The sequence below is a fragment of the Mesocricetus auratus genome, unplaced genomic scaffold, assembly GCF_017639785.1.
Source record: "Mesocricetus auratus isolate SY011 unplaced genomic scaffold, BCM_Maur_2.0 Super-Scaffold_100010, whole genome shotgun sequence".
NCBI classification, from domain to species: Eukaryota; Metazoa; Chordata; class Mammalia; order Rodentia; family Cricetidae; genus Mesocricetus; species Mesocricetus auratus.
Genome location: NW_024429194.1, coordinates 6,775,653 through 6,803,009, shown reverse-complemented (window position 1 = coordinate 6,803,009; position 27,357 = coordinate 6,775,653). Strand labels below are relative to the sequence as shown.

The following is a 27,357-nucleotide window of genomic DNA, read 5'->3' as shown; positions in this document are numbered from 1 at the left end:
TTCCAGAGGACCTGGGTTCTATTCCCAGCACCCACATGGCAGCTCACACCTGTCTGTAACTACAGTTCCAAGGGTTCTGATAACACACGCCCACGCGCGTGCGCGTGCACACAGGCAAAACACCAATGCACATGAAACAAAAATAATTTACATATCTAAAAAATAACATTTCAAGAGGATCCTTCAAGGACATTCTGAATTACACCTGTCAATTGGAAACCAGACTCTGTCTCAAAAAAATTTTTTAAGAAAAATTAATTGTGGGGTGTGGGGTGTGTACCCCTTTAATCCCAGCACTCAGGAGGCAGAGGCAGGCAACTTCTGAGTTCACAGCCAGCCAGGTCTACAGAGCAGCCAGGGATACACAGGCAAACCTGTCTCAAAAAAAAAGAAAAGAAAGAAAAATTTAACTACTAATCAGCTAAAGAAAAACCTCTTACTTTAAAAAAAAAAAAACCTTTTTCAAATATCCCAACTGACTAGCTTCTCTCCAGCCAACTTCATAAACTGTCAGTCACTTTTCCCAATAACCTGTGTCCACAACGGGGAAAGCAGGGCATCAGGATGGCTCTCAGGCTGGCCTAGAACTCAGCATGTAGGCTAAACTTTTCTTGGTGGTAGTGGTGGAGGTATTTATGCATATGCACACGGATGCACGTGCAAAATGCATGTATGGAGGCTACCGGTCAACATCTCCCATTGCTCTCCACCGTGTTTTTTTGAGGCAGGACCCCTCATGGGCTCTCCGTGCCTCTGCTTCCCCAAGGAGAACTGGGCCTCATGTTTACTCTTTAACGACAGCCACATCTGTAACCCAACCTTGAACTGATGCTCCTGCTTCCACTTCCTGAGTGCCGGGCGTACAGACACTGTAGATGTGGACTATCAAGCCTGGTTCGTTCCACTGGGGATTCAGCCCATGGTTTACAACACGGTAGGCAAGTGCTCTACCACCCAAGCTACGTCTCCCAGCAACACCATAATCTTGGTAGAACCCTCTCCTCCAGTTTACTCCTCGTTTCCACATAAAGTTCAGCCATTAGTCTTTCCTGGATATCAGAGAACCAGTACCAATGGCGGTCGGTAACGGCAACAGAGCAGGCCTTAACCCCAGCGTTTACAAAGCAGAGGCAGGCTCATCTCTGTAAATTCAAGACCAGTTTGGTCTACAGAGTCCCAGGCCAGCCAAAGCTACACACAAAAACAAACAAAAACCAAACAAAGAAAAACCAATACCAAGGCTACAAAACATTTTCAGCCACTGAGCTCTTTCACTATTGCTCTCCTAACTCCTCAAACAGACCTCATCAAAAGGATGCTACCCAGACTCCCACCGTTTTCAGCTCTGCTTAGTCCATAAACTATGTTAACAACTTTAAAACACAAAAACTGTAAGAAGGGCTTTCAACTTTTAATTCTGATATCCCTCCTACAAATACACCTAACCCTCTGGTTTCCTTTCTCCAAACAGAACACCTAGTCACACCCAGCTAAAGCCTTGTCCTGAGTCGAGCTGTTTGGTTCAGCCTTGGGGGTTTGACAAGTGGGTCTGTCAAGCATCAAGGATTCTTTAGCCAAGCCTTTCTCCCTCTATAAACTCCAGGAGAAGCCTTTAACCCCGATGAAAGCCCTCTCAAAAGGTTCACAGTGGGCAGTCAAGTTGGCTCAGACTGTAAAGGTACCTGCCACCAAAACAAGGGCCTGACTTGGACTCTGGGACCCACGCAGAGGAAGGAGCCAACTCCAGGAAGCTGTGCTGTCACCTCCGCACCCACTCCCGTAAACAAATGTCATTAAGATTGTAAATGTTACAGTGAAATGCTCTTTAAGGGTAACGCGCTCCGCTCTTAAACCACTTGGCACCAACAGCGCCCGCTGTGAGTTCACCTCCGGGAAGGCCTTTGTGTAAAGGCTGATGAAACTGAAAACGACCAACATTTTTAACGGCCTACTTGGGCATTATGTTCTCAGTGGATAAAGACGCGGCTTTCACTCCAACAGCTCGTCTTCCTTTATCATCGACTCAGACAGACCCCTTTTAAAATAAGGAGAAAACACCTGACCGAGAATGCGGGCTCGTCTCAAGCACAGAATGAGCGGCGATCCCCAGGCGTGATGTCACGGACCGCGGGGTTTGCAACACACTTCACCCCGGTTCAAAGAGGGGGGGAGTGGGTTGGGGTGTCCGGCGGAAATTACAGTCCCTCCAGCCGCACGCACGGCTTCAAATGTCTCCTACGTGCTCACAGCTTAGTGCAATCCCGCTCGCTGCCATCCTCCACGGTCCTCACCGAGATTACTAAAGCAGCTGTCAGCTGGGCTCCGGTGACCTCTTTGTACAAACCGTTTGTTCAACGCTCCGGATCCTGAGGGATGCGTCATCCCCACCTTACTCCTCCAAACCAGACCTAAGATTCCAACGTGCTCGCTCTCAGGGTCTCCCCGCCTCGTTCCAACCCGAACTGGCACACACACACACACCGGGACCCGAGGGCCCGGCAAGGGCGGCAGGTCGCACCGGCGTTCGCGACAGACGGAACCGGCTCCGCGAAGCCGCCGCCCGCAGCTCTTCCGCTTTCACGCACCTCTCCCGGGACCGCCGCGCCTCCTACGCCCCGGCCCGGCCCGGCCCGGCCGACATCCGCGCTCGCAGCCCCGGGCGCGCCTGGCACCGGGAGCGCGCGGCGGCGGGGCGCGCCCCCGCGATGCCGTCCGTCCGTCCGTCCGTCCGTGCCGGTGCGCCGGCGGCGCCCTCCCGGCGGCCGCGCCATGTTCCGGGAAAAGCCGCGGCCGGGGCGCTCGCGCTGGCCGCCGCCCGACCCGAGCGAGGGAGCGAAAGAACGAACGAGCGAGCGTCGCCGGGCCGCAGCCCCACCTGCGCCGCCGCCCGTCAGGATGCCGGGCGGGGCGGCCGCCAACGGCCTGTCACGGGCCGCACGGACGGACGGACGCACGGGCGGGCGCGCCGCGGGCTGGGCCGGAGCGGGGCGCGCGGCGGGCGCGGCGGGCGGGCGGAGGCGCATCCCCTACCTGACTCCGGGGAGGGAGGAGACGCGGCCCGGGGCGGAGGGTCTCCTCCCGGGCGTCCGGCCCCGCTGGCCCGGCCCGGGGCGGACTGGAAACCGCGCCCTCCTTCCTCCCCTCGGTCGCCACGCCCCCCTGGCCCGCACGGACCCGAGGCTCGGCGGGCGCTCGAGGGTTCAGCCCCGGAGCGAGGGCCTCCGGGTGGCCGCCGCCGCTGTCTCCGCCGTCTCCGCCGCCGCCGCTGTCTCCGTCGCCGCTGCAACAGCCCCTGACGCCGCCGGGGCCGGGCTTGAAAACATCTCCGGTCTTGGTCGGTCTCTCACCACAGCCTCCTTGCTCCCGGACAGCGTTCGCGGCGATTGGCTGCGGCGCGAGCACGTGACCGCGCCGCCCACGTGACTCCTGCAGGCACGGGACGGGCGGCGTGACCGCCGTGCCCCGCCCCCGACGCGCCCGTCCGCTGGCTCCCGGGAGGAGCGGGGCGCGCGGCGGCGGCGGCGGCCGCTTGCGTTCCTTCGTACGGAGCCGAGCGGAGGGGGCCGGAAGTCCTGGGCCTCCCCGACCGGCCAGCGGCGTCGGTGCAGGCGCTCGGCGAAGGAGACGCGCGTGTTTTCGCACAGCAGCCGGAGACCGGGAGGGCTTTGCTAGCTAGCGGTGGCCGCGTTGTGTTGCGCGAGTGTTTGCCTGCCTGTGTGCCTGGAGCTGCTTCCCGGCCGGTGGCACCGTGACGAGCACTGGCTGCGGCGTTACGCCGGGTTCTAGCCACACGATCGAGCCTGCGACCTTTTTGAAGTTTCAGCCGACTTGTCCACCCGTGACCCTGGAATCGTGGGGTGCGTGAGGAAGTGTCGCCGGCTCACTAGCTGCTTGTACCCACACTTCCTCTGAAGGCTTTTATCTGCAGCGGTTAGCCTGCAGCCGTTGTGCCTTAGCCACCCGAGTTAGAGCTCCAGGAAACCGTCCTCTCCCTCGTCGGTATCCGCTAGTACCTCGATGACCGACCAGCCTAAGACTGACAGAGTAAGCTGAATGTCCTGACATGCCTTGTGGACTTGACGGGGACATAAACCTGCATAAAAAACTAGGATCTTCTTCACTGGGTAACTCTCGTGTAAGATTCAGTATGAACAGTAGGAGAGCACTCGGCTGCTGTTGGAATATAACATTTAGGACATGGGTGACAAGAAACAAAAAGTTGCTTTGCCGTCCAGAAATACTCTAGGAACCGTTCTCGTGGACAACTCTGTGTACTGGGGACTGAACCCCAGGCCGTGGGCGTGGCAAGCAAGCACTCTACAGTGGTATATATGCAGAGCTGTATTTCCGGCAAAAGCTTTTAAAAGACATAACACCTAAATCGTAATTACACCCAGTTAGTCTGTCTTCTAGGCAGAGCTGCAGAGATCACTGAGCGGTTAAGAGCAGTCTGGTATTTGGGGCACCTGGGTTTAGTTGTCCCCAGCACCCACATGACCACTCGAAACCATTTGCAACTTCAGTTCCAGGGTATCCAGTGCCCTCTTCTGGCTCTGCATGTAAGATAAAATAAAGGTCTTGGGGGGTGTGTCTGTGTGTGTCCCTGACAGTCTCGCTAAGCAGCTGTCTAACATGGACTTGGCTACATAGACCAGGCTGGCCTCGATCCAACCCAGAGATGCAACCTGCCTCTGCTCCTGAGTGCCTATTACTCTAATGAGGCACCTGTAAGGCCACTGATTGACAAATCCTGAAGTGATCTGACTAAAACTATTTCTTTGACTTTTCAAAAGTACTGTATTACTTTTGAATTGAATGTAATAGTTTCATTCATACAAACATGTTGTCCATATTCATCCATCATACTAACCAACTCCATCAGTTAATTCTTGTATGCTTTCAGTGTTAATATAGCCGAAGATGGTGAAACCCTGCCTCAAAAGAACAAACAAAAATATAAAGCTAATGACCAGGTGTGGTGGCTGGTGCACACCTTTAGTCCTAGCACTCAGGAGGCAGGGGCAGGGCAGGTCCTTCTACATAGTGACAGGCTGTTTCTAAAAACATATTATAGTCAAAGAACATCAAGTTGTTCTAACTTTTCTTCTTACAAGTAATGCTTTTACTGTAATCTCAAACTTGGGAGGCAGTGGTCTACACACAGCCAGGGCTACAGTAATAGGAACCTGTCTCAAAGAACATGCACACAAATAAATGCTTTCAGAGAAAGCCCTCTTACCCCACACAGCAACGACACTATGCATAAATATTAAAATGTTTCGAGGAAATACCAACATAAGGTTTATAAAAAGAAAATGTTAACATAAAACTTGGCCACATCTAGAGATGGGAAAGAAAAATGTGTTTGAAGTTTTGCAGAACTTTTACTTCACAATAACCTAATACTGACAGAAAGGACCTGACCGTTTAAAATGGGTGACATTAGAGTACTTGATTATAACGACTGAGTCCTCACAGGTAGAGGAAGGTGCTGTCTGTTGTTTTGACGTAACAGTCAACAGCTGCAAGCTGCTAGGTTACTACCAAGATGGACAGGCGGGAATAAATAGTATAAAGCATATACAGATAGGTTCATATTTTATTTCTCCAGGGACAGTTTTTTACAGCTGAGCACAAGCTAAAGGCCTGCTTGTACACCAAAGCCAGGTCCTTTGGGTGGTTCAGTCAAAGAGGTGAGCCCGCCAGCTGGCTCACAACAGAATCGCCCGCTCCTGAAAAGAAAAGCAAGTAATGACTATTAGTGATTAACATTTACACATTCTTTCTTAAAAATATTCCGTCAGGTGTGGTGTTACATGCCTTTAATCCCAGCACTCTGAGGCAGAGGCAGGCAAAGCTCTGAGTTCAAAGCTAACCTGGTCTATATAACGAGTTTCAGGTCACCCAGGAGTATATAGTAAGACCCTGTCACAAATAATAAAAGGAACTTCTCAGCTTTATTGTAATATTATGGTCTGTTGCTGATTAAATGTCATTATGTGGCACATGGCTGTATTATAATTAGTTTGAGACCAAACTAATATCCTGTGACATTCAATATGACAAAAGATAGGGGATACAAGACAGCTATTTCAAGAAAAGTAACAATTATTTTTTGGAAGAGATACTCAAGTGAATTTGTACTAAGGGAAAAACAGTAATAAAGACTATCTTGTATTGGGGTCGGTGACATGGCGGTCAACCCAAGTTCAAACCCTGGAACTCCTGTACAAGTGTAAGGAGAGAAGCAACTCCACACCGCTGTCCTCTGAGTCCACGTATGCATTACACATGAACATCATCATTTTAAAGATACTTTAAATCACCCTGCATAGACTGGGAGAAAATGGATCTTTAGGTGGGATAAGGGGGAGGGAAGCTAGCTGCAGACCAGCCTCTAGCAACATGTACTTTTCAATTCTATTTACACGAGAGTCTCCTTCAGTGTAAATGTGCTGGGAGGTCACGTAATGTTACAACATTTTTTCCACACATGTATGTGTATCAAACCTGTGTAAGCATGTTTGCACATGTGTGTGCACCTGGGGACCCAAGGTCAATGTTAGGTGTCACCTCTATTGCGTGCTACCTTACACATGGAGCCAACGTCCCCTGCTCACCTGTCACCTTGTGTTGTAGCCAGGTGGCTAGCCACCCTGCTCGGGATCCCATCCCCTCTTCCCAACCCTGGGATTACAGCCCAGCCACCGAGCCCACTCAGCTCCCACACGTGTTCTGCGATTCTAACACACCCTTATGCTTACAAGGACATAACATTATCAACACTGAACCATCTCCCAAGGCTATCTTACACATTTTTATTTTTTCAGTATTTTGAGACAGGATTTCTCTGTGTAGACCAGGCTGGCCTGGAACCACAGAAATCTGCCCACCTCTGCCTTCCGAGCGCTGGGATTAAAGGCGCATTCAATCACCGCCTAGCTATCTTATGAGTTTTTAAGAAAAAGTATATCTTGCTCAGATGACATCTTTTGGTACACAAATTTCTAGTCTACTCCTGTAAACATGAGTGTAAGATTCTTAAAATTAAGCTTATGATTACTTCAGTGTAAGTTACACCATCAGTTTATTATATAATCATTATATATATATATATTATATAATATATGTATAATATAAGGGTATACCTTGGCCCAGGTTTTGGAACTTTCCCAGCTTTGAGTTCATCAATAATCTCTTCAATATCCTTGGGTGTTAGATCCTCCTAGAGAAAAAAAATGAAGTCACTGATCAATTATTCTGTAAAAGAATCTGTAAACCCTTAAAATTAATTCATTTATTTTTACCAAGACAGCTACACCTGAGTAACTCCAACACATAAGGAATACGCATGAAAAGCTCTAGCTCTGAATCTGAGGTCTGGCCTTACCACTCACCACCATCTCTGCCTCTCCCAAGCTCCTTCACTGCTAACTCAATATGAATTTGTTCTTGAGGATCACTTAGGTGGTGGCTTGAATAAGAATTGATAATAGTATTTATTAACTATTTGAATGCTCAGTAACCAGGGAGTGGTACTTTTTGAAAGGATTCCGAGGAATGTCACTGGGGGTGGGCCTTGCAGTTTCAAGAGTGCACCCCAAGCCCGGTGTCTGTCCCTGCCGCCTGTGGATCAGGATGCAGCTCTCCACCACTCCAGCCCCGTGCCAGCTGCCACGCTTCCTGTCATGACGCTGGACTCTCTGAAACCATTAGCTGCCCCAATCAGATGCTTTCCTTTTTTATAGGTGTTGCCTTGGTCATGGTGCCTCTTCACAACAATAAGATAATAAAAAACAAAGTAGAAGCCGGGCGGTGGTGGCGCACGCCTTTTATCCCAGCACTTGAGAGGCAGAGGCAGGTGGATCTCTGTGAGTTTGCGACCAGCCTGATCTACAGAGTGAGTTCCAGGACAGCCTCCAAAAGCCACAGAGAAACCCTATCTCGAGAAACCAAAAACAAAAAAAGAAAAAAAAAAGGTAGAAAAGTGCCACAGTACAGAAAACAATGCTAATCCTGGAAGAAACATTGTAGTACAAAGAAAAATTATCACCAATAGTTGTAACTGATAAGCAGAGACCTGAATCAAAAGCTCTAACTACTACCTGGAAAAAAACAAAACAAAACTGTAAGCTATTATATCAGGATTTATGCTTCATACAAAGTCTGTCTAATTCCTACTTGAGGAATACATAAACCAAAAGGGCAACAGATAAGACCCCAGACGAGCACAAAAAGTCTTCCTAACCACACAGAGTTAACATTCAAGCCTGTATATTTGATATACGGATAAGCTAGAAAGTACACTGCAAAGAAAATGTCTAGTCTGTAAACATTGGCACTGCGGAATGGGCAAAGTAAAAGGCATAAAGTGGTCGCTTTGGAGGCACCATTAGCATCTCTGGAAGCAGGCGAGAAGGTAAATCCATTACTGAAATGCTGTCTTCAACAGACACCTCAAGGAATCTAAATAAACTGATTTCTAAGACATAAGCTGGATGGTGGTGGTACATGCCTTTCAGCCCAGCACTCAGGAGGCAGAGGCAGGTGGATCTCTGAGTCAAGGCCAGCCTGGTCTACACAGAGAGATGTGGAACAGTCAGGGCTACATAGAGAAACCCTGTCTGGAAACAAACAAAAAAAGAAAATAAACTAACAAAATACCATAATTGCAAACCATGATATAATTGGAGCAGTAAGTAATTTCAAAATGCTAACTAGAAAACTACAAATATTTGGATAATAAAAGCACCTCCAGCTGGGCGTTGTTGTGCCTTTTATCCCAGCACTCGGGAGGCAGAGGCAGGCGGATCTCTGTGAGTTTGAGGCCAGCCTGGTCTACAAAGTGAGTTCCAGGACAGCCTCCAAAGCCACAGAGAAACCCTGTTGTCTCAAAAAACCAAAAAAAAAAAAAAAAAAAAAAAAAAAAAAAAGAGCAGCACCTCCAGAAAACTTTACAGGTCAAAGATAAATAATCACAAACTCTGTAAGGTATAAAGTAGTAGAGGGGGCTGCAGAGATGCCTCAGTGGTTAAAAGCACTGAAGCCCAGGTTCAGTTCCCAGCATCCACACAGCAGCTCACAACTGCCTGAACTCCAGTTCCAGGGGACCCGACATCCATGGCAAAACAGCAACGCACATAAAATTATAAAATAAAATTTACAGTAGTAGAGGTATGTTATACATTTCACTTATTTAAAAACTTGAGCAATATGACAGTACTGCAGATTATACAGAAAGAACTGTATAGCATCTATTGGGAAAGAGAAAGTAGGGTTGAGGTGCTCTACTTGTATGTGTAATTTGTTTTGCAAATAATAGTATTAGTAGACAATATTATCTAAGTAAATGCCCTAAAGTGCTGCTATTACATCTTGGTTTCTAGTGTATTTAAATGATTAAATTCATCATAATTTAAAACTCTCAAGTTGGACAAAAATACAAAATATTTAAAGGTAATTCTTTTACAACCTTCCAGATACTTATGCAAATGGTTTCTTCTAAACAAGTAACTCAAGAACCAACACATGTGGACATGAAATGTTTTAAGTAGGATATTATAGAACATTAGCTTAGTGAAGCTGAATACTCACATAGTAGTTGTCATTGATTTGAACCATTGGGGCATTTACACAGGCCCCCAAACATTCCACTTCTATAAGAGTGAAAAGCTTGTCAGGTGTCGTCTCTCCAACCTTTATTCCTAAAAATGTAAATGATCACTATAAGAAATAGATCACAGCTTAAAAGCAATATGGTTTAAGAAAAATGACATCAATAATATGCTATAGGGGGTATAAAAATACTGATGTATGTGCATTAGATGTCTGTAAAGAGAGCCAAGCGTGACAATGCACACATGTAAATCAGCAATTGCAAAGTAAGAGACAGATCTCAGGTTCAAGGCCAACCTGGACTATATATTAAGATACTGTCTCAATAGAGCTAGAGACAACAGACTCAGTAGAGTTCTGGGACTATAGGCAAAAGCCACCGTGCCTAGCTTTCTTAAGTAGGCTTTTTCCTTTAATATCAACAAAAGCCTGGAGACCAGTGCTTATTGGGTTTTCATTCACACTGTGGCTAAGACTGAACTACTCCCTCACCACCTAGCTGCTTGTCTGGCAGGGGACTGACCTCCATGCCTACCTCCAACAGCACAGCTCTCTCTCAGTCCTACAGGCAAGGCAGTTGAAGATATTTACAGCTTGCCTGCTTTGGGGTTTTTCTTTTAAACTAATAAAATTGTCCTCAAGCTTCAAAACAAAGAAGTAAACAGGAGCTGGAGAGACTCCTGAGTAGTTTGAGCGCCAGCTGCCCTTACAGATGACCAGGGTTCAGTTCCCAGTGCCCACAGGCAGAGGACCAGGGTTCAGTTCCCGGCACCCACATGTGGTGCACAGCCTGTAACTCCAGTCTCAAGCCATTGGCTACTGTGGGCACTACACAAACAAAAAGTAAAGTTATTTAAAAAGTAAACTGGACTGCTAATAACACATGCCATTCCATTGGCAAAGATTGAGAAAACTGAGGATTCAAGATTATTAAGGAGGTAAGGAAAAAGCTAGTGCGCATACACTGGCAAATATGGCGTGACGCAGCAATTTTCTTACACTCAATCTTAATGCACAACATGCAGAGCATGCAAGGGGGTGTTCATCTGAAAACACTAGAGTAACTCTAAGAGCAAAATGATGCCAACACTGTGTGCCATACAAAAGCCCAAAGTTGCATCACTCAGTGTAAGCACAGATAATGTGCTAAATACTACAGGATACAAATCTGCCATAACTAATGTACCAGGCAGTTATCAGAATCTAAGCCTTAGAGGTGGGCCTTAGGGGTCAGCTTGAGCAGTCTGCCTTGTATTACCTCAACATTGCCCAAATATATCTGTGGCACGCAAGGACTTGTATTAAAGAGGGAAAAAAGCCACAATCGGCAAAGACCAGCTCCTTGAGAAACTGAGGTCAGAGGACTTTAGCAAGAACAGCTTGGCCAGCGCAGTAAGATCCTAACTCAAAATAAGTAAATAGAAGAAAAGAAGGGAGTGCTGAGGACGGCAGTCAGTGTGAGTCCAGAAGAAAAGGTGAAAGTTAAAAAAGCAACAATGGCAGTTTGCATGGGAAGTGCCCAGTTGTTTTGTAAGTATGCCATAATTGCACCCCTTAACATTTTCCTGCAGAAGAGCAGCACACGCTCTCACCCCGCACCATCTCTCCAGCCCATGCACGGACTTTTTGTTTTGTGACATATGTAACACCAGAGACAATCTTCCTAGAAGCTTTACAAACATACTTAATGTAACATGGATTTTAAAAGCTAGACTTGAAGCTGAGAATCAGAAGAACACAAAGTAGAAAGAATTAAAAGTAAATAATATTTTTTTAAGTACCAAGAAAGTACAAACCAAGTAAGAAACACTGAAGCTGAAAATTTTAAGTGAAAAAGTCAACTCCAGAAAGATACTTATATTTGGGTGGCAGGGAGTGTAGAAGAAGCCATTGAGCTAGGTTCTTAATGTGCAGCCCAGGCTGACCCAGAGCTCACTATATAGCCTAGACTGACCTAGAACTCAACCATCCTCCTGCCTTGGCACCCTGAATGTGAGATTATAGGTATGTACCACCATAGCCTGTTAGACAATCTTGGTGTTGGTTTTTTGGGGGGACAATGGGGAGGTAGGAGAGGTGTTTCAAGACAGGGTTTCTCTATGTAGCCCTGGCTGTCCTGGAACTCACTTTGTAGATCTGCCCGCCTCTGCCTCCCAAATGTTGGGGTTACGACCCTCATCACACCCTAACTGACCTTGGTCTTGTTAACAAAAGAAATGAAGTGCCCATACCAAGCTTTCTCTGAAGGGTTTCCAGTATGCTGTCAGAGTCGCGTAGCATACAAGGTGTAGTAGTGCAGACCTGAATGTGGTACTTTCCAACTGGCTTTCGGTTATACATTGTGTAAAAAGTTGCTACTTCATAGACTCTCATGGGAGGTACTTGTAAAACTTCTGCCACCTAAAATATTAAAACATTAAAGATGATTACAGCGTTTATTACCTGAAGGGTAATGTAACCCGCACTATATTCTAAGTGCTCTTACACTGTCAATGTTTTATCCTTCTCTGTAGGCTTACAAGACTTAGAAGAGACTTCTCATTATTAAAAACATTTTTCAAAAAAAAAAATGCTATGGGCTGCCAAGATGGCTGAGCAAATAAAAGACCTTGCCTGCCACAGAAGCCTGATGACCTGATTGATCCTTGGAACTCACACAGACTGAACCGGAGCTGAACACACACAGAACCCACTCTGTATTTTATTTGTCTCTACCACTGTCCTCTGACCTCCACACGTGCTATGGCACGCATACATCACACACACGTTTCTTTCTTTTTTTTTTTTTTTCCTTTTGGTTTCTCTATACAGCCCTGGCTGTCCTGGAACTCACTCTGTAGACTAGGTTGGCTTTAAACTCACAGATAATCTCCTGCCTCTGCCTCCTGAATGCTGGGATTAAGGGCATGAGCCATGACTTCAGGGCTTTCAATATTTTTAAAGAGTTTAAAAACTAAGGTATAATTTGATGAAACACAAAACACTTTTCACAAGCCCTATATATCACACTATTTTTGTTTCTTCTTTCTTTCTTAGTGCCTGAGACTGAGCCCAGGGTTTTGGAGTTGATGGCCAATGCTCTTCTGCTAACTACAGCTCCATCTCACATCAAGGTTTCTGAAAAAACTAACCAGCTGTGTTTACTAAGGACAGAACAGTGCTTAGTTCAAGAAAGCTTTGTAACGCACTTCACTATTAGGGGAATATATGACGCAAACAGAACAACTAACACAATCTAAAATTTGCATTTGTGGGTATTAGATAAAGTCTATCCTATTCTCTGAATGGTAGCCTTTTTGTCATTTGTTCCTTTTTGTGTTAAGCCACATAAAGTTTAGAAAATGACAAGAGTGAGTGAACTACAGGAGAATACCTGACAGATGAGCTGTTGTTATACGGCACTGTGTAAATGAAATGCTCTATTGGCACACGAACGTAATCACCATATTAAGTAAACTTGAAATCTAGATTATTCCGGATACCATTTGAATGCAATTAATCTTCACCTTTTCAAATCGGCAGGAGGATTAGTAAAGGTTTAAGGCTAGTCTGGGCCAAGCTGGGCAGAGGTGGTAAATGCCTTTAATCCCACCACTGGGGAGGCATAGGCAGGCAGGTCTCTGTGAGTTCCAGGACAGGTTCCAAAACTACAGAGAAACCCTGTCTGGAAAGACCAAACTAAGACAACAAGAGTGACCAGTCTGGGCTAGGTGTGTCAGGCAAACCCTGTCTTGGAAGAAGAGAGGATGAATCCTACAGTGCTTTTTAATAGGCTGAAGTGAGGTGATTGGCTTTTGCTAAAGACTAGAACCAAAGACATAAACACATTGAGAGACTGCATTTGGTAAGGGATATCCCCCTGTAATTTTACAGTTTAAACACTGCATTAATTTTCAAAATACCTTCGTACTAAACTATACATATTTGAGATTTTTTTCATTAAGATCATTTCCCTCAAAAGGGGGGACAACGACACACAGACACAGGATGATGACGGGATGGACGGACACCTATTTCACATTAACGCCTATTTTCCTGTAAGAATGGGAACTGACAAAAACACACTAAGGAGGGTCTGTCTGTCTGTCTGTCTGTCTATCCATCCTTTGAGAGAGAGACTAAAGGGCTTCAAACTCCTCAACTCTGATATTAATGATTACCATGATGACTTCTATATAAAGTCATCTATACAATTTCTCCTCTTTCCTGAGTCAAAACTGAGTTCAGTACCTTGTTCATCGCGGATATGGGCAGCCATCCATTCTGCCTCTGGGCCAGATCCAGGACTGGAAGCAGAGCTGCGGCTTTATGTCCTTCTGGGTAGTTCTTCACTATTGCCTCTATCCTCTGTAAAAGGAACATGCCTGCTTTACACAGGAGGGCATGGAACACTTGATAAATCAATCACACTGCTTATGTAATCATACCTTATAGTTTTCCGGTGTGAAATCAAATGGAGTATCTGGGTTATTCTCAGGAGTATCTCTATGCTATGCCAAAAAAAGAAAAAAAAAGAAATTTTTTCCCAAAATTATCAATATTTCCCCTGAAATGTAAAAATGTATTACTGTACATATTATCTCTATTTTAATTCCATCATTCTACCAGTTTATCTTTGTAGCAAGAATGACTAAAAATATGTATTTTTAGAACAGTTTCAAAATATCCTTAAAAATTAAGAAGTTCCAAAATTTAGTTATCCAGCTTCATTAGGAATGGGACATCAAAGACAAATTGGCAGCTTTATGTAATTAAAACAAAAAATTGCACATATGGGCCGGAGATAGATGGCTTAGAGGTTAGAAACCCTTACTGCTAATACAGAGAGCCAGAGTTCAATTCCTAGAAGTCACAACGGGCAACTTTTAACTCCTCCAAACTCTAGTTTCAGGGTATTCAATGGTTTCTTCTGCTATCTAAGGGCACCTGCACCACACAAACATATATACATGTAGACACATCAATATAAATTTTTATTTTTAAAAATTTTTTTGTTTGCTTGTTTATGTTTATTTATCTATTATGTATACAGTGTTCTGCCTACATGCATGCCTGCTGGCCAGAAAAGGCCACCGTCGATTGCTAGGAATTGAAACTGCTCATATCAGATAAACAGACACAGCATCTAAAGCTTTCAGACTTGTACAACAAAGTTGAGGCATTTATAGATACCTCCTAGAGATAAAACTGTGAAACCAAAAATACAGAGGCCAACTTATTATGTAGTAATGTCCTGACTACTATAAGCTCTTGAGTTTCGAATACCCTTTAGCAATTTCTCAAGTTACGGCCTTACCTTCAGCCAGCCAACCAACAGACTGGCTTTTAAGACCATGGAGTCTGATGAACAGGTTAGGGCTCATAGTAACTTTACCAAACAATAACCCAAATTCTTATTCCTACAGCCTCCTAGGTTACCAGGTGTTAGTTTCTATTTGTGAGGGTCAGCTGGAACCAAACATCAATTATAGTGAATTTAACAAGCTATATTTAAATCCCTACAAAGGTCAATATCTGCCAAAGACACAGATATTAAGGTTTTGTGCTTCTGGATGGGAGAAACAGCTCAGAGGTTAAGAGTACTTAGTGGTCTTGCAAAGGACTCAGGCTTGGTTCCCAGCACCCACGCAGCAGCTCACAGCTAGTTGTCTATAACACCAGTTCCTAGGGATCTAACAGCACTTCTGACCTTCTCCAGCTCTGCATGGACATGGTGCACATGTCTGTGCTCAGTCACACACATCTAATTAAAACAAATACTTCAAAGTTTTTGGATTCGACACTGCAAACTCTAAGCAAGTATTCTACCACCAAGTAGTAACAAATCCCACAATTTAAGACAATACAGTAGACTCACTCAAATCCCCAAGTCTTTCCATTAAGGGTTTTGATTACTCACCACAAATAAGGCTCCTCCAGCACCATTCTGCACAGCTGTCTTATGCAAATTTCTTGCATGTCTTCCCTAAAGTTAAAAATTTTAAGAACACTTACTGAAAATTTTTAAGACATTTTCATGAACTACTTGAAGAGTCACAATTTAAAACAAGAGGATTATCTTAAGAGGCTCTGCACCTGTGTCCTTGCCCGTCTCCTTCAGAAGGCCCGGGAAATGGCTGCATAAAGGTACCCTATTAACCCACTTATGGGATCCCTGCAAGAGTGACCGACCTCAAACAAGAGCTGAACACAGCTGTCATGTTCACACTCAGCTCACTCTTGGCTGGCATGCAATACCAGTTAACTGGCTGTGTTTCCCCTTGTCTGAATGGATGAGATGGTAAAGTTGGTCTGTTTTGAGACACAGTATCACTATGCACTCCTGTTGCCCTGGAACTCGCTCTGTAGCCCAGGCTGACCTTACAGAGATCCACCGGCCCTGCCTCCCAAGTGGGGATGAAAGGTTTGCACGTGGCCCCAATAGTAAATACGGTAAATGCACATGGTCACCTGAGTCACAGCTGTGCACAATGATCACATTATACTCTTCTAAAGATTTTCTTGATAGGGCTCCGAAATAGCCCAGGTTGGCCTTTAATTTTTTTCTCTTTGCCTTAGTCTCCCTGGTGAACTCCTGCAACTCCAGCCACGCCTCTTGCTGGTGTAATCCAGGAAATCTGGCCCCGCCTCTCACCCACCTGAGCATAGCAGGTATATGTGCCCTGGCCTCTTAAAAGAAAGACCCCCACCCACCCACTTCGCCCTCTTTCCTGTGTTCCCCTGGGGCAGACAGGACTTTTCCTGTCTCCCTCCTCTCTTCTGTCCTCCCTGTCTCTTTACCTCTTTTCTCTTCCCTTCCCCTCCCTCCCATTTCTAATAAAACTTCTCACTACGCTCTGTCTGCCTGGCGTGTTTGTCCCTTGCCGGAGAGTCCCCCCAAAGTCCCCCACGAGCTTTATTATAACACTCACTGCTTCTAGTGCTGTGCAGACTTGCGGTGCACTGCTTGGGCACGAATCTGACTGTTCTGTTCTGTTCTCTTGTTCCTCTACTGCACTGCCATCCCCATCATAAACAATTACACTATTATTCTAAATCCTACCATTTCTGAATTCTGTGAGGCACAAAGGGCGGGACACGGAATTGCAGCAAGCACAGAACTGGCTACCAGAGAAGACAGCGTGAAGTGACATGAAGTGACAGCACCCTTCACTTTGTCAGAGACCAAAGTAGTAGTTCAGATGAAATCCATCTCCACAGCACATCTTGTTTGAATTAGAAAAACCCTGTAACTGACTGTGAAACGTACAGTGGCGGAAATCATCAACTTTAAGTAGACAGAGCACAGAGGGGCTTTGCTTAGCCTGTGCTCTCCGGTGCGGCCCCTTAGGCAGCAGGTGGATAGACAGGTGTTGCTTCATGCTTTTCTCTTGCTTTAAATATATACTTTTTAAAGAGTGCAACACAGTCAGATTGTGAAAAAAGAAATAAGCCAGGTAGTGGGTTCTAGGCCAGCAGGTTCTGCAGAGTGAGTTACAGGACAGTTATAACTACACAGAGAAACCCTGTCTCAAACCAAACAAACAAACACCCTCCAAAACACAAAAATGAAACTAAAGTAGAAAACAGCCAGTGCAGTTGCTCTAGCTGAGAACACAGTAAAATATAAAACAATTCGAACGTTGCTCAAGTAAATGCTTAAAAAAAAAAAAAAACTATTACTGTATAGTAATGTAAGAAATGCTTCATTTTAAAGTAGGGAAAGTACCTAACCCCTCTTTTCACATTCTGAGCCTTACAGGCTCATTTCATCGACACTAGACCAGCTACCACTTGAAGGTTACTATCTCCCAGGGCTGAGTTTGGTCCTCACGTATCTTTTCCTTCTGGCATCATCTACTGACTATACTGACAACTACATTAAGTCTTACACACATCTAGTGACATAGGAATAACACTGAGAGATTATAAATGCATAAAGTCAATGAGGAAAATTAATAAAGATCACAAGCACTTAAAAACTTACTAGCAATTAAATGCATGCCATTTAAAATATCACCAGCTTAAATTAGGAAAAGGTTTTGGCTTGGGTTTTTTTTTTAAGATAACATTCCATTTTGTTGAGAGCATGGGAGAAATGGGCTTGCTAATGCATTAGGCAAACACTCATACAAGCCTTTTAGGGAAGCAAACTAGTATGATTTATGAAAAACCTCAAAGAATTTCATCTTTTAACACAATAACACTTCTGGGAATTTACTTTTAAAGAACATTACTGTAGTCAAGGTGATAGTGCCCTGCCCATAATCCTAGCACTAGCAAGGTTGATAGGATATGAAACTACGCCTATATATTAAGACCTGGTTGGGGGGGGGCTGTGTGTGTCTGTCTGTCTGTCTGTCTGTCTGTCTGTCTGTCTGTGTGCACCCACGAACACCAGAAGAGGATCTGACATTACAGTGAGCTGTGAGCATCCCAATGTGTACTGGGATCCAAACACTGGTCCTCAGAGCAAGGGCTCTTATCCGCTGAGCCATCTCTCAGTGTGGCTGTATTTTATTATTTAAATTTCATGTGTATAGGTATTCTGCCTGAATGTATGTCTGTGCGCTATATACAAGACTTGTGTCTGTGGAAGACAAAAGAGAGCATTGGATCCTTTAGAACTAGAGTCACAGATAGTTGTGAGACACCATGTAGGTGCTGGGAATGTAATTCCTGTCCTCTGAAATAGCAGCCAATGTTTTTAACCACTGAACTACCTCCCCAGCCCCTCATTTACTATTTTTACAGCTTAGTTGGGTTTTTGTTTGTTTATTTTGACACAGATCTTTGTACATAGCCCTGGTTGTCCTGGAACTCACTATGTGGACCAGGCTGACCTTGAACTCAGAGACCGACCTGCCTGCCTGCCTGCCTGCCTGCATCTCCTGAGTGCTGGGATTAAAGGCACGATCTCTCTCTCCTATCTTTTTACTGGGTTGTTTTAAGATAGTGGCGTTATTTGGGAAGAACTAATATGCTAAAGCATTATCATCTACTTAGCAGACACAGTAACTGAAAGACAGATTTAAGGTAAATTTTTAAAGCATGACAGATAATTGTCTCTTGTTTATAACGGTAACAAAGAGCCATTGTCAAAACAGAACAGATTAGTGTTTCTTGCATTTGCAAGTAACTGTTTTTATATTTTAATTAGGCTGTGAATTTTTCTGATAAAATTACATTTTATATAGCTTAAAACCATCTATTTCTCTCTGTTGAAGTTAACATATAAATTTCCCTTTTACTTAAAGGAAATGGGAAAGGTAGGAGGAACACTAGTATTCCCATGAGAAACTTTATGTTCCTAATCTATCCATGCTAATAATGTATTACACTCCTGAGCTTTTCCGACGCACCAGGCCATGAACAACCTTTCATTCAAGACACAGAAAGAACGGCACAACAATCCACAGACGCAGAGAGACTAGGTAACAAGAAGGGTTCATGGGGGGGGGGGGGGCAGATCTCCCTGGAAGGGGAAATAGAAGAGATTCTGTGAGTGGACTGAGGGCAGGTGGGGATGGGAACATGAGCCATCAGGTTGGGGGGAGCACGGAGGGAGAAAGTGCGAGAGACTTGGGGGGCACTTCAGGTCAGGTAGAAACCTGATGCAGGGGAATCTCCCAGGAGTCTACAGGGAGGACCCCAGCTTTGACTCCTAGCAATAGTGGATACGTAGCCTAAACTGGCCTTCTTCTGTGACCAGATTGGTGCCTGGCCCAGTTGTCACCAGAGAGGTGTCATCCAGCAACTGGTAGAGGCAGATGCAGAGACCCACAGTCAAATGTTAAGTGGAGGTCAGGAATCCTGCTGAGGAAGAGGAGGGGGAGGGGTGTGAAGGACACCACAGGAGGGCTCCCACAATCAATAACCTGGGTTCAAAATGCTCACAGAGACTGAACTGACAACCGGGGAGCCTGCACGGGACTGACAACAGTGGGAAGAGACTCTCTGACTCTTACTGCCTTTTGGGACTCTACTCCTCATACTGGGGCACCTTGCCCAGCTCAATACATGGGAGGTTGCTTAGTCTTACTGCAACTTGATATGCCATGTCTATTGATACTCATGGAAGACCTGTCTGTCCTTTCCTGGAGATGGATGGAAGAGGAGGGGAAGATAGGGGGAGGCTGCGTCCCGGATATAAAATAAATAGATAAATCAAGTGGAAAAAAAAAGGAGAGCACAGTGAAGCCAGCCATCATTTTCCACAAGTCCCTCCTGGGTACACTAGTCCCAGCTCTCCAACTGTTCTGCTGGAGACACTTTAAGACAGCCTTTGATGCCTCTTTCATACACACAAGCCATCCATCTACCAGATGCAATGTTTTGGCATTGCAGCACAACATTGGATGCTGACATCTAGAGATCACTCAAGAACCATGTGGTCAAATTACAGGGCAGCACAAAGCCTCCTATTTTAAGTGAGTTTATCATTCCGTGTTAGGTCAGACTCTCCGGCTACCCCAAGAGATAGACACACCTCTGTCCAACTCCTCTCAGCAACTCCAGATTGCTACCCCGGGGCTCCATCATTCGGTGGCTCCTTATACTTGCACTGACTTTCTCTTCAGGCTCCGTGCAGATTCTTTAAATGCCTTTTAAAATCCTTAGCATCTTTACCCTACAAACAATGTGTGAGGGCTGATTTGAGTATTTAACACCTGCTAACTTGTCATTGACAGCCTCATGGCTGCAGTGTAACTGTCCTGGCAGGAGAGACGCTTTCTTAGGGACACATGTGTTGTGCTCTCCCCTTTGCTATCAGTCCAATAAAACAATGGACCCTCAAAGAATTAGTTTCCCCTGGAATCTCATGCTGGGAGAGAGGGAGAGTGAAGTCTTGGTGCTACCGAGAGGAAGGGACTTGTAGTTCTAACAACTTGTCACAGGTCCTTGCAGGACAGACCTGGAGCCTGGACAAGAGATGTGTCAATAACAGGCAGGATCACATTTAGATAAAGACTACTTAGTTATACATACCTCATGCCCTATTTAACTCATACCTCAGACCAATACCCTGAAAGGGACTTCAGGGGTAGGGTGTCACCAGACCCCCTTACCTGTTCTCTTCCCAGTGTGGTCACACTTGAACACAGCTCCTTTCTCTGCTTTTCACTGTTGAACTGGCACACTGAAGACAGTAGCTTGTTATGGTTTCCAGGGCCCAAGCTTTGATCACAAACACTCCAGTATACTAGCTCAAGCAAGAAAACAGAAAGCCCCTCCTAAAGCCAATGTCCACAGTAGACACACACGGGAAGTGGAGAGGGCTGGGGTGCAGCTCAGCTGCAGAGTGCTCGCCTAATATGCACAAGGCTCTGGGTTCCATCCCCTGCACCACACAAAGTCAGGTGTGACAGAAGGATAAAGAATTCTAGGCCAAGCCGGGCGTTGGTGGCACACGCCTTTAATCCCAGCACTCGGGAGGCAGAGGCAGGCGGATCTCTGTGAGTTCGAGGCCAGCCTGGTCTACAAAGTGAGTTCCAGGACAGCCTCCAAAGCTACAGAGAAACCCTGTCTCGAAAAACAAAAAACAAAAAACAAACAACAACAACAAAAAAGAATTCTAGGCCAGGCCAAGGGGCTAGAGAGATGGCTCAGAGGTTAAGAGCACTGGCTAGCCTTCCAGAGGTCCTGAGTTCAATCCCCAGCAACCACATAGTGGCTCACAACCACCTGTAATGAAATCTGGTGCATAATAAATAGATCTTAAAAAAAAAAAAAGCATTCTAGGCCAAGCAGGGCATGGTGGCACATGCCTTTAATTCCAGACTTGGGAGGTAGATCTCAGTGAGTTTGAGGCCCGTTTGGTCTACAGAGTAAGTCCCAGGCTAGCCAGAGCTATATATGAGGCCCTGTCTCTTTTTTGATCAGCCATGCAAAAATAACTAAAACAATTTCCAATGGGGTATTGTGCACCTGTAAGTATTCTAATATTTAATATACTATTATAGCACATTAAGCTGATGTTGATATCATCAACAAGATACCCTTTCTGAGCTGTAAATCATGGCCAAAACTTTGACTATACATAACCAACATTTCCTAATCCCCCAAAATATGTGATGTATGATTTTACTGATAAATTTTTTTCATTCATAATTATAATTACATAATTCTGGAGTTTGATGCCAGTTGCTTCTCTACCAGAAATAATTTGTACATCTGTCAAGTACTTCTACAAATATGTACCCTTATGTGTTACCTCAATTAAACAAGGGTATAACAAGAGTCATGGTAACTCAACATTAGTCTTTTATTTTGCTGTCGTGAGACTGAGTCTCACTATAGCTCAGACTGGCCTAAACTCTCTATGCTCCAACCTCAGCCTCCCAAGTGCCAGGGTTACAGGTACAGACCATCACAAGCAGTTAGCATTAGTCTTTGTAGACAATATCCTAAAGCCTTAAATCCTAGCACTTGGGAGGGAGGCAGAGGCAGGTGGATCTCTGTGAGTTCAAGGCCAGCCTGGTCTACAGAGTTCCAGGACAGGCTCCAAAGCTACACAGAGAAACCTGTTGAGAGAGATTGGAGGTGGGGGAGAGAGGGATACTGTTAAGCCAAACCACCAAGGAGTAACTATAAATTCACAAGAAAAAAGATTTGGTGAAGATACTAAGAAACAACCATCCAAAAAAACCAGGTAGACACCACCATTTTGGTCCTTTCCTTTTAGCCTGAAGGTAACCCTAATCTGCCCTGTGCTAGGCAGCTGAAACTCTAAGGGTGGGCAAGCAGTCTTAAATGGCTTGACCCACCAAAGGACCTGATAACCTCAGGCATGGAAAAGTGGGAAATCCCAGGAAAGGAAGTGCCAAAACGGAGAAGAGTCGTGTTCTGTACAGACAGCTCTTCGGTTGAGCCCTGTGTAATGAGACTCTAAGCAGCCCAGCTAAAGAATAAAACCAGTATCTGGTCTACACTCAGGACAAGGAAGGAGGACATTCCTTAAGGAAGTAAATTACAATCTCTATGTAACTTACGCATTCACAATGGCTAGGATACAATTCAAAATTATTCGCTGGGGGAAGGTGTGGGGGTGACAGCACCTCAAAACTGAAAGCAGTAGCTTGGGACTGTACTGATTTGAACAGTGTCAGCACTACAGGAAACTGGGCATCACCAAGCGAAAACAGAAGCCCATGCGGAGCCTGAGTCACAGCCAGCACTAACTTCTGTGTTCATGTTCATCTGCACGGCGGGGCTCGAAACACACACACACACACACACACACACACACACACACACACACACACACACACGGAAACTAACAGAACAGCTACTTTCTAGGAAAATGTAATGGGAGGAGGCTAGAGAGATGGCTCAGAGGTTCTCTTCCAGAGGGGAATATGACTCCCAGCACCCACACCAGGCAACTCACGACTGTGCATAGCTCAAGCTCAGGAACCCAATGCCCATTTCTGATCTCAGCAGGCAACTGGCTCACTTGCAAATACCTATCCACAGACGCATAACCTAAAAATAGAGCAAAGAAAATATGTGTGCTCAAGAGTTCCTCTCAAGAATTTTCTTTTTTTAAAAAAAAGATTTGTTTATTATGAACACAACATCTTGCCTCCATGTATGTCTGCATGCCAGAAGAGGACACCAGATCTCATTACAGATGGCTGTGATCCACCATGTGGTTGCTAGGAATTAAACTCAGGACCTCTGGAAGAGCAGCTGCTCTTAACTCTGAGCCATCTCTCCAGCCCAGAATTTTGTTTTTTTATGATTTTTTTTTTCATTTTTCAAGACAGGGTTTCTCTGTATTGTTTTGGAGGCGAAAAGAATTTTCTTAATTAGACCTTACTCCTATTTTGATTTTTGGTAAGTTCATTCTGATGTCCCACTCTCTGTGAAAGTAAAGGGGCCTGGTCACACAAGGTGTACAACATCCACTAATGCAAGGCTATCTAGCATAGCAGAGCCAGCACGATTACGAAACCAGCAAAGGCCAAGCCTTGATCCCTGGGATGCAGGTGGTCACAGAATGACTGTCCCTCTGACCTCCACATCCAACATGGCATGTCCACACACATACAAACATGCACACAAATAAATTAAAAGAAAACAATGACAGTACAGAAATGCATACTAATAAGCTGATTTAAATGTGTTAAGTACCTGGGAGGATAAAAAAAAAAAAAGCTGGGCCTTGGTGGCACACACCTTTAATCCTGGCACTCGGGAGGCAGAGGCAGGCGGATCTCTGTGAGTTCCAGGTCAGCCTGGTCTACACAGTGAGTTCCAGGACAGCCTCCAAAGCAATAAAGAGAAACCGTGTCTCAAAAAAACAAAAAACAAAACAAACAAAAAAACAGTACCTGGGAGCATGAGGTCAGTCCCGGCTAATTAGTAAATTCCATAGCAGCTTGGAGTACAGTGAGACCCTGCCTTACAACCCAAACAAGAACTAGAGAGAAGGCTAGCAGGCAGGGGCATCTGTTTTTGTAGAGGCCCTGAGTACCATGCAGGATGGCTCACAACCACCTATGCCTTCGGCTCCAAAGAGGTCAGAGCCTGTACCAGTTCAAACACACACACACACACACACACACACACACACACACACACACACACAATTCAGAGGTTTTTATCTTACACACACACACACACAATTCAGAGGTTTTTATCTTTAAAAAGAAAAGCAAACAGAAAATGGGCATAACACAGACCTGTAATCCCAGCACCTGGACGGTGAAGGCAAGAGAATGAGGAGTTCAAAGCCATCACTGGCTACACAGAAAGCTTGACGCTAGCCTGGGTTATGTAGACCCTCTCCCCACCCCATCCAAAACGATGTCTGGAAATTATAGAAAGGAAAAAGTTACAAAACCATGAACAGATCCTCCCAAATTTTGTTAAAATATATTAAAGTTAGGAATGGGCAGATGGCTTAGTGGACAAAACTATTTCCTGCCCAAAATGAGGACCTGAGTTGAATCCCCCAGAACTCACATAAAAATGGACATGAGTGCATGTGCTTGTAAACCTAGCACTGCTGAGCAGAAACACAGGATCCCAAGAGCTCTACAATCAGACAACACGGCCAAAGAGCCTGTTTCAGCGAGAGACTCTGAATCAAGGCAGTAAAACAAAGAGAAACAGCACTGGACAACTGAGATCTTCCCCTTGAATGTGTAGGCACGGGCTCTCCCACTCCCGTGCACAGTATGCCTCCCACACACACAGTATGCCTCCCCCCCACACACAGTATGCCTCCCCCCCCACACAGTATGCCTCCCACACACTCACACAGTATGCCTCCCCCCACACACAGTATGCCTCCCACACACTCACACTCATCCTCCCCCCACACACACAGTATGCCTCCCACACTCCCCCTCCCCCCCACACACAGTATGCCTCCCACACACACAGTATGCCTCCCCCACACACACAGTATGCCTCCCCCACACACAGTATGCCTCCCCCACACTTACACTCATCCTCCCCCACACACACACTTATGTGTGTATTACGTGGTCTGAAGAAACAGATATGAAAATGATAATGTAAGAAATTCATATTTCCTAAGGCTATTTTATTTAATGCTCCCAATACCCCATTTTTCTTACGATGATTCCATAATACACGTATTGAAACTGTACTGTGTACTATTTTTTTCAATTGCAGAAACGTATTACTTTCAATTTATTACAGGTCCTTTTTTTTTCATTGTTCCAACTGCTTTTCAGGCCAGGTGTTGTGGCCTATGCCGCCTTTAATCCCAGCACTCGAGAGGCAGAGGCAGGTGGGTATTGAGAGTTTGAGGCCAACCTGGCCTGAGTTTCTAGGCCAGTTAGGGCTACAGAAACAAAAACAAAACAAAACAAAAAACCCTGCTTCTCAATGTATAAATAAGCTCTTGCTGCCCTTTGCCTCACAGAGGAAAGGAACAAAAGCTCTCTATGGTACTTCTCAGCAGAGGGCTGCCTCCTCCTCCTCATTTTCATGGTCAGCAGAAGCCCCTCTTACCCGTGTGACTCAGTGGGACCTAGTCTGCTCTCATCCTATAGTCATCCCCGGAAAGCAGAGCCCTTACCCCACTGCAAACCTTTCACTGACTCCTTGCTGTATTATTCAACCACGATCATCTTCTGCTGTTCTAGGACCTGGATTTTACAGACAGGAATTTACACAGCTCAGGCCAACCCTGAACTTACTACGTAGCTCAAGATAACCGAGACTCTGATCCTCGGGCCTCTGAGTGCTGGAATTGCAGATGTGAGCAACCATATTCATGTGTGCCTATTGATGTTCTTTCACGAAATAACCCCACAAGAACAGGAGTTCTGTTTCTGATTTTACTGACGAAAACACTGCACAACCCCAAAAATAAGATGTAAAATGCAGACATTCAACCCACGGGGAAAGAGCCACCGAACACCACTTTGGTCATTATCGTACTCCAGCAGGACGTGGGCTCACATCTGTAATCTCAGCACTCAGGAGAAGAGGCAGGAGGACCACCAAAAGTTCAAAGCCAGCATAGGACACCTAGCAGGCTCCAGGCCAGCCAGGGCTGCCTGTGAGACCTACTTTTCAAGGGGGGGGGGGGTGCTGGCTCATGCCTTTAATTCCAGCGCTCCAGATCTCTGGGTTTGAGGCCAGCCTGATCTACAGAGCGGGCTCCAGGACAGCCAGACCTACACAGAGAAACTGTCTCGAGAACAACAAAAACGACAAAAAAAACCAAAACAAAACACAAAACAACACTACAATCCAATCCACACTGTACACTGCCCACAGTGAGACCACAAATGATTACTGACAGACTCAAAACTGCAAATGGGGACATTCCCGTTTCAGAGCTGCGGAAGCAAACAGGCGAAGTGCTCTAGGTCGCATTAACTACAAAAGGTCACCGGTGACCTCGCTGCCCTTCAAAAAGGCAGGTCTAACTCTAAAGCCCTGGGCGGACTCTACGCTCGTCTATAATTACTGAGAAGCGACTTAACTTTGGTTTCAACTGCTAAGGAAATAAAACCCAAGCAACCAAAGAAAGCCGCTTTCTACGCGGCAGCTGTCGCGTAGCCCGTTGGCAGCAGCCTGCCACGCCGGCTCACCGTGAACCTGAGCTCTCGGGGACACAGGCCGGGCCTGTGAAGGTCAAAGCGCAGGCAGCTTGGGCGGAGCGGCTCTGGGCGCCCCCGCTGCGGTGCTCACGGCAGGAGGCGAGCGCCCTCCTCGCTCAGCCGTCACCCGGCGGGCCCCGGAGTCTAGGGTTTTCCTCAGCTGCCCTGCCTGCCTGGGAGAGGCGCCCGCGGCTCGCGGGAGTCGGCGGGTACGGCTCTCTGCCGAGCACGCCCCGTGATGGAGGGAACCCGGGTCACCTCTACCGGGCCGGCCTCCCCCGGGGCCCGTCAAGCTTCTCCCCAGCCGGCTTCTAACTCGCGGCAGGCGTCCCGGAAGCAGCGGGCGCACGCGGGGCCGGACTCGGTGCAAGCGATGACCGCCCGCCTCCCCGGCCTCGCCTAACGCCAGGGGGACTCTCGCTGCCCGGAGGGGTCCGCCCGCCGCCCGCCGCCCGCCGCCCGCCGCCCGCCGCGGACACATCCCGGGCGGCGACAGCGCCCCGGGGTCACCCCGAGCCTCTTACCCACTGCGCCGTCAGGCCGGCCGCCCGGGCTCGCAGCGCCAAGGAGAACATGGCTGGCCGCGCGGCGCTCCGATCGCGGCGGCCGCTCTAGGCTGACTCCGGACGAACGAGACGGGGGAGGGGGAGGCGGGGGGTGGCGGCCGACCCCG

At 46.3% G+C, this 27,357-nt stretch overlaps 2 protein-coding genes and 1 long non-coding RNA gene across 6 annotated transcripts in view; 1 reads left to right on the top strand and 2 right to left on the bottom strand.

Annotated features, from left to right (window-relative positions):
- Ankrd12 (ankyrin repeat domain 12) overlaps window positions 1-3,305 on the bottom strand; it is a 91,129-nt gene extending 87,824 nt beyond the window's left edge. For 3 of the 4 annotated variants that reach the window (XM_040752914.1, XM_040752918.1, XM_040752920.1), the window contains exon 1: window positions 3,031-3,164. The gene's annotated coding sequence lies outside the window, so the exon portion shown is untranslated. The other variant, XM_040752915.1, reaches the window with a different exon arrangement.
- Window positions 3,306-3,460: 155 nt separating this feature from the next.
- On the top strand, window positions 3,461-12,900 carry LOC121142715. Its single transcript, XR_005879756.1, has 2 exons — window positions 3,461-4,044; window positions 12,652-12,900. It is a non-coding gene; the product is annotated as an uncharacterized LOC121142715 (long non-coding RNA).
- Ndufv2 (NADH:ubiquinone oxidoreductase core subunit V2) lies at window positions 5,582-27,357 on the bottom strand. The gene is made up of 8 exons (XM_040752921.1): window positions 27,209-27,357; window positions 15,515-15,580; window positions 14,043-14,105; window positions 13,846-13,962; window positions 11,847-12,015; window positions 9,595-9,704; window positions 7,149-7,225; window positions 5,582-5,732 (listed from the first exon to the last, which is right to left on the bottom strand). Exons 1-8 carry the CDS (start codon window positions 27,257-27,259, stop codon window positions 5,639-5,641), a joined length of 747 nt encoding a protein of 248 aa, XP_040608855.1. The 5' UTR covers window positions 27,260-27,357; the 3' UTR covers window positions 5,582-5,638.

Excerpts from the sequence above, each read along its gene's own strand:
- Ndufv2 (XM_040752921.1), bottom strand. The coding sequence starts at position 27,259 with ATGTTCTCCTTGGCGCTGCGAGCCCGGGCGGCCGGCCTGACGGCGCAG. Across the intron at positions 15,581-27,208 it reads CCGGCCTGACGGCGCAGTGG|GGAAGACATGCAAGAAATTT; the intron begins GTAAGAGGCTCG and ends TTTTAACTTTAG. Across the intron at positions 7,226-9,594 it reads AAATCAATGACAACTACTAT|GAGGATCTAACACCCAAGGA; the intron begins GTGAGTATTCAG and ends TTTTTTCTCTAG.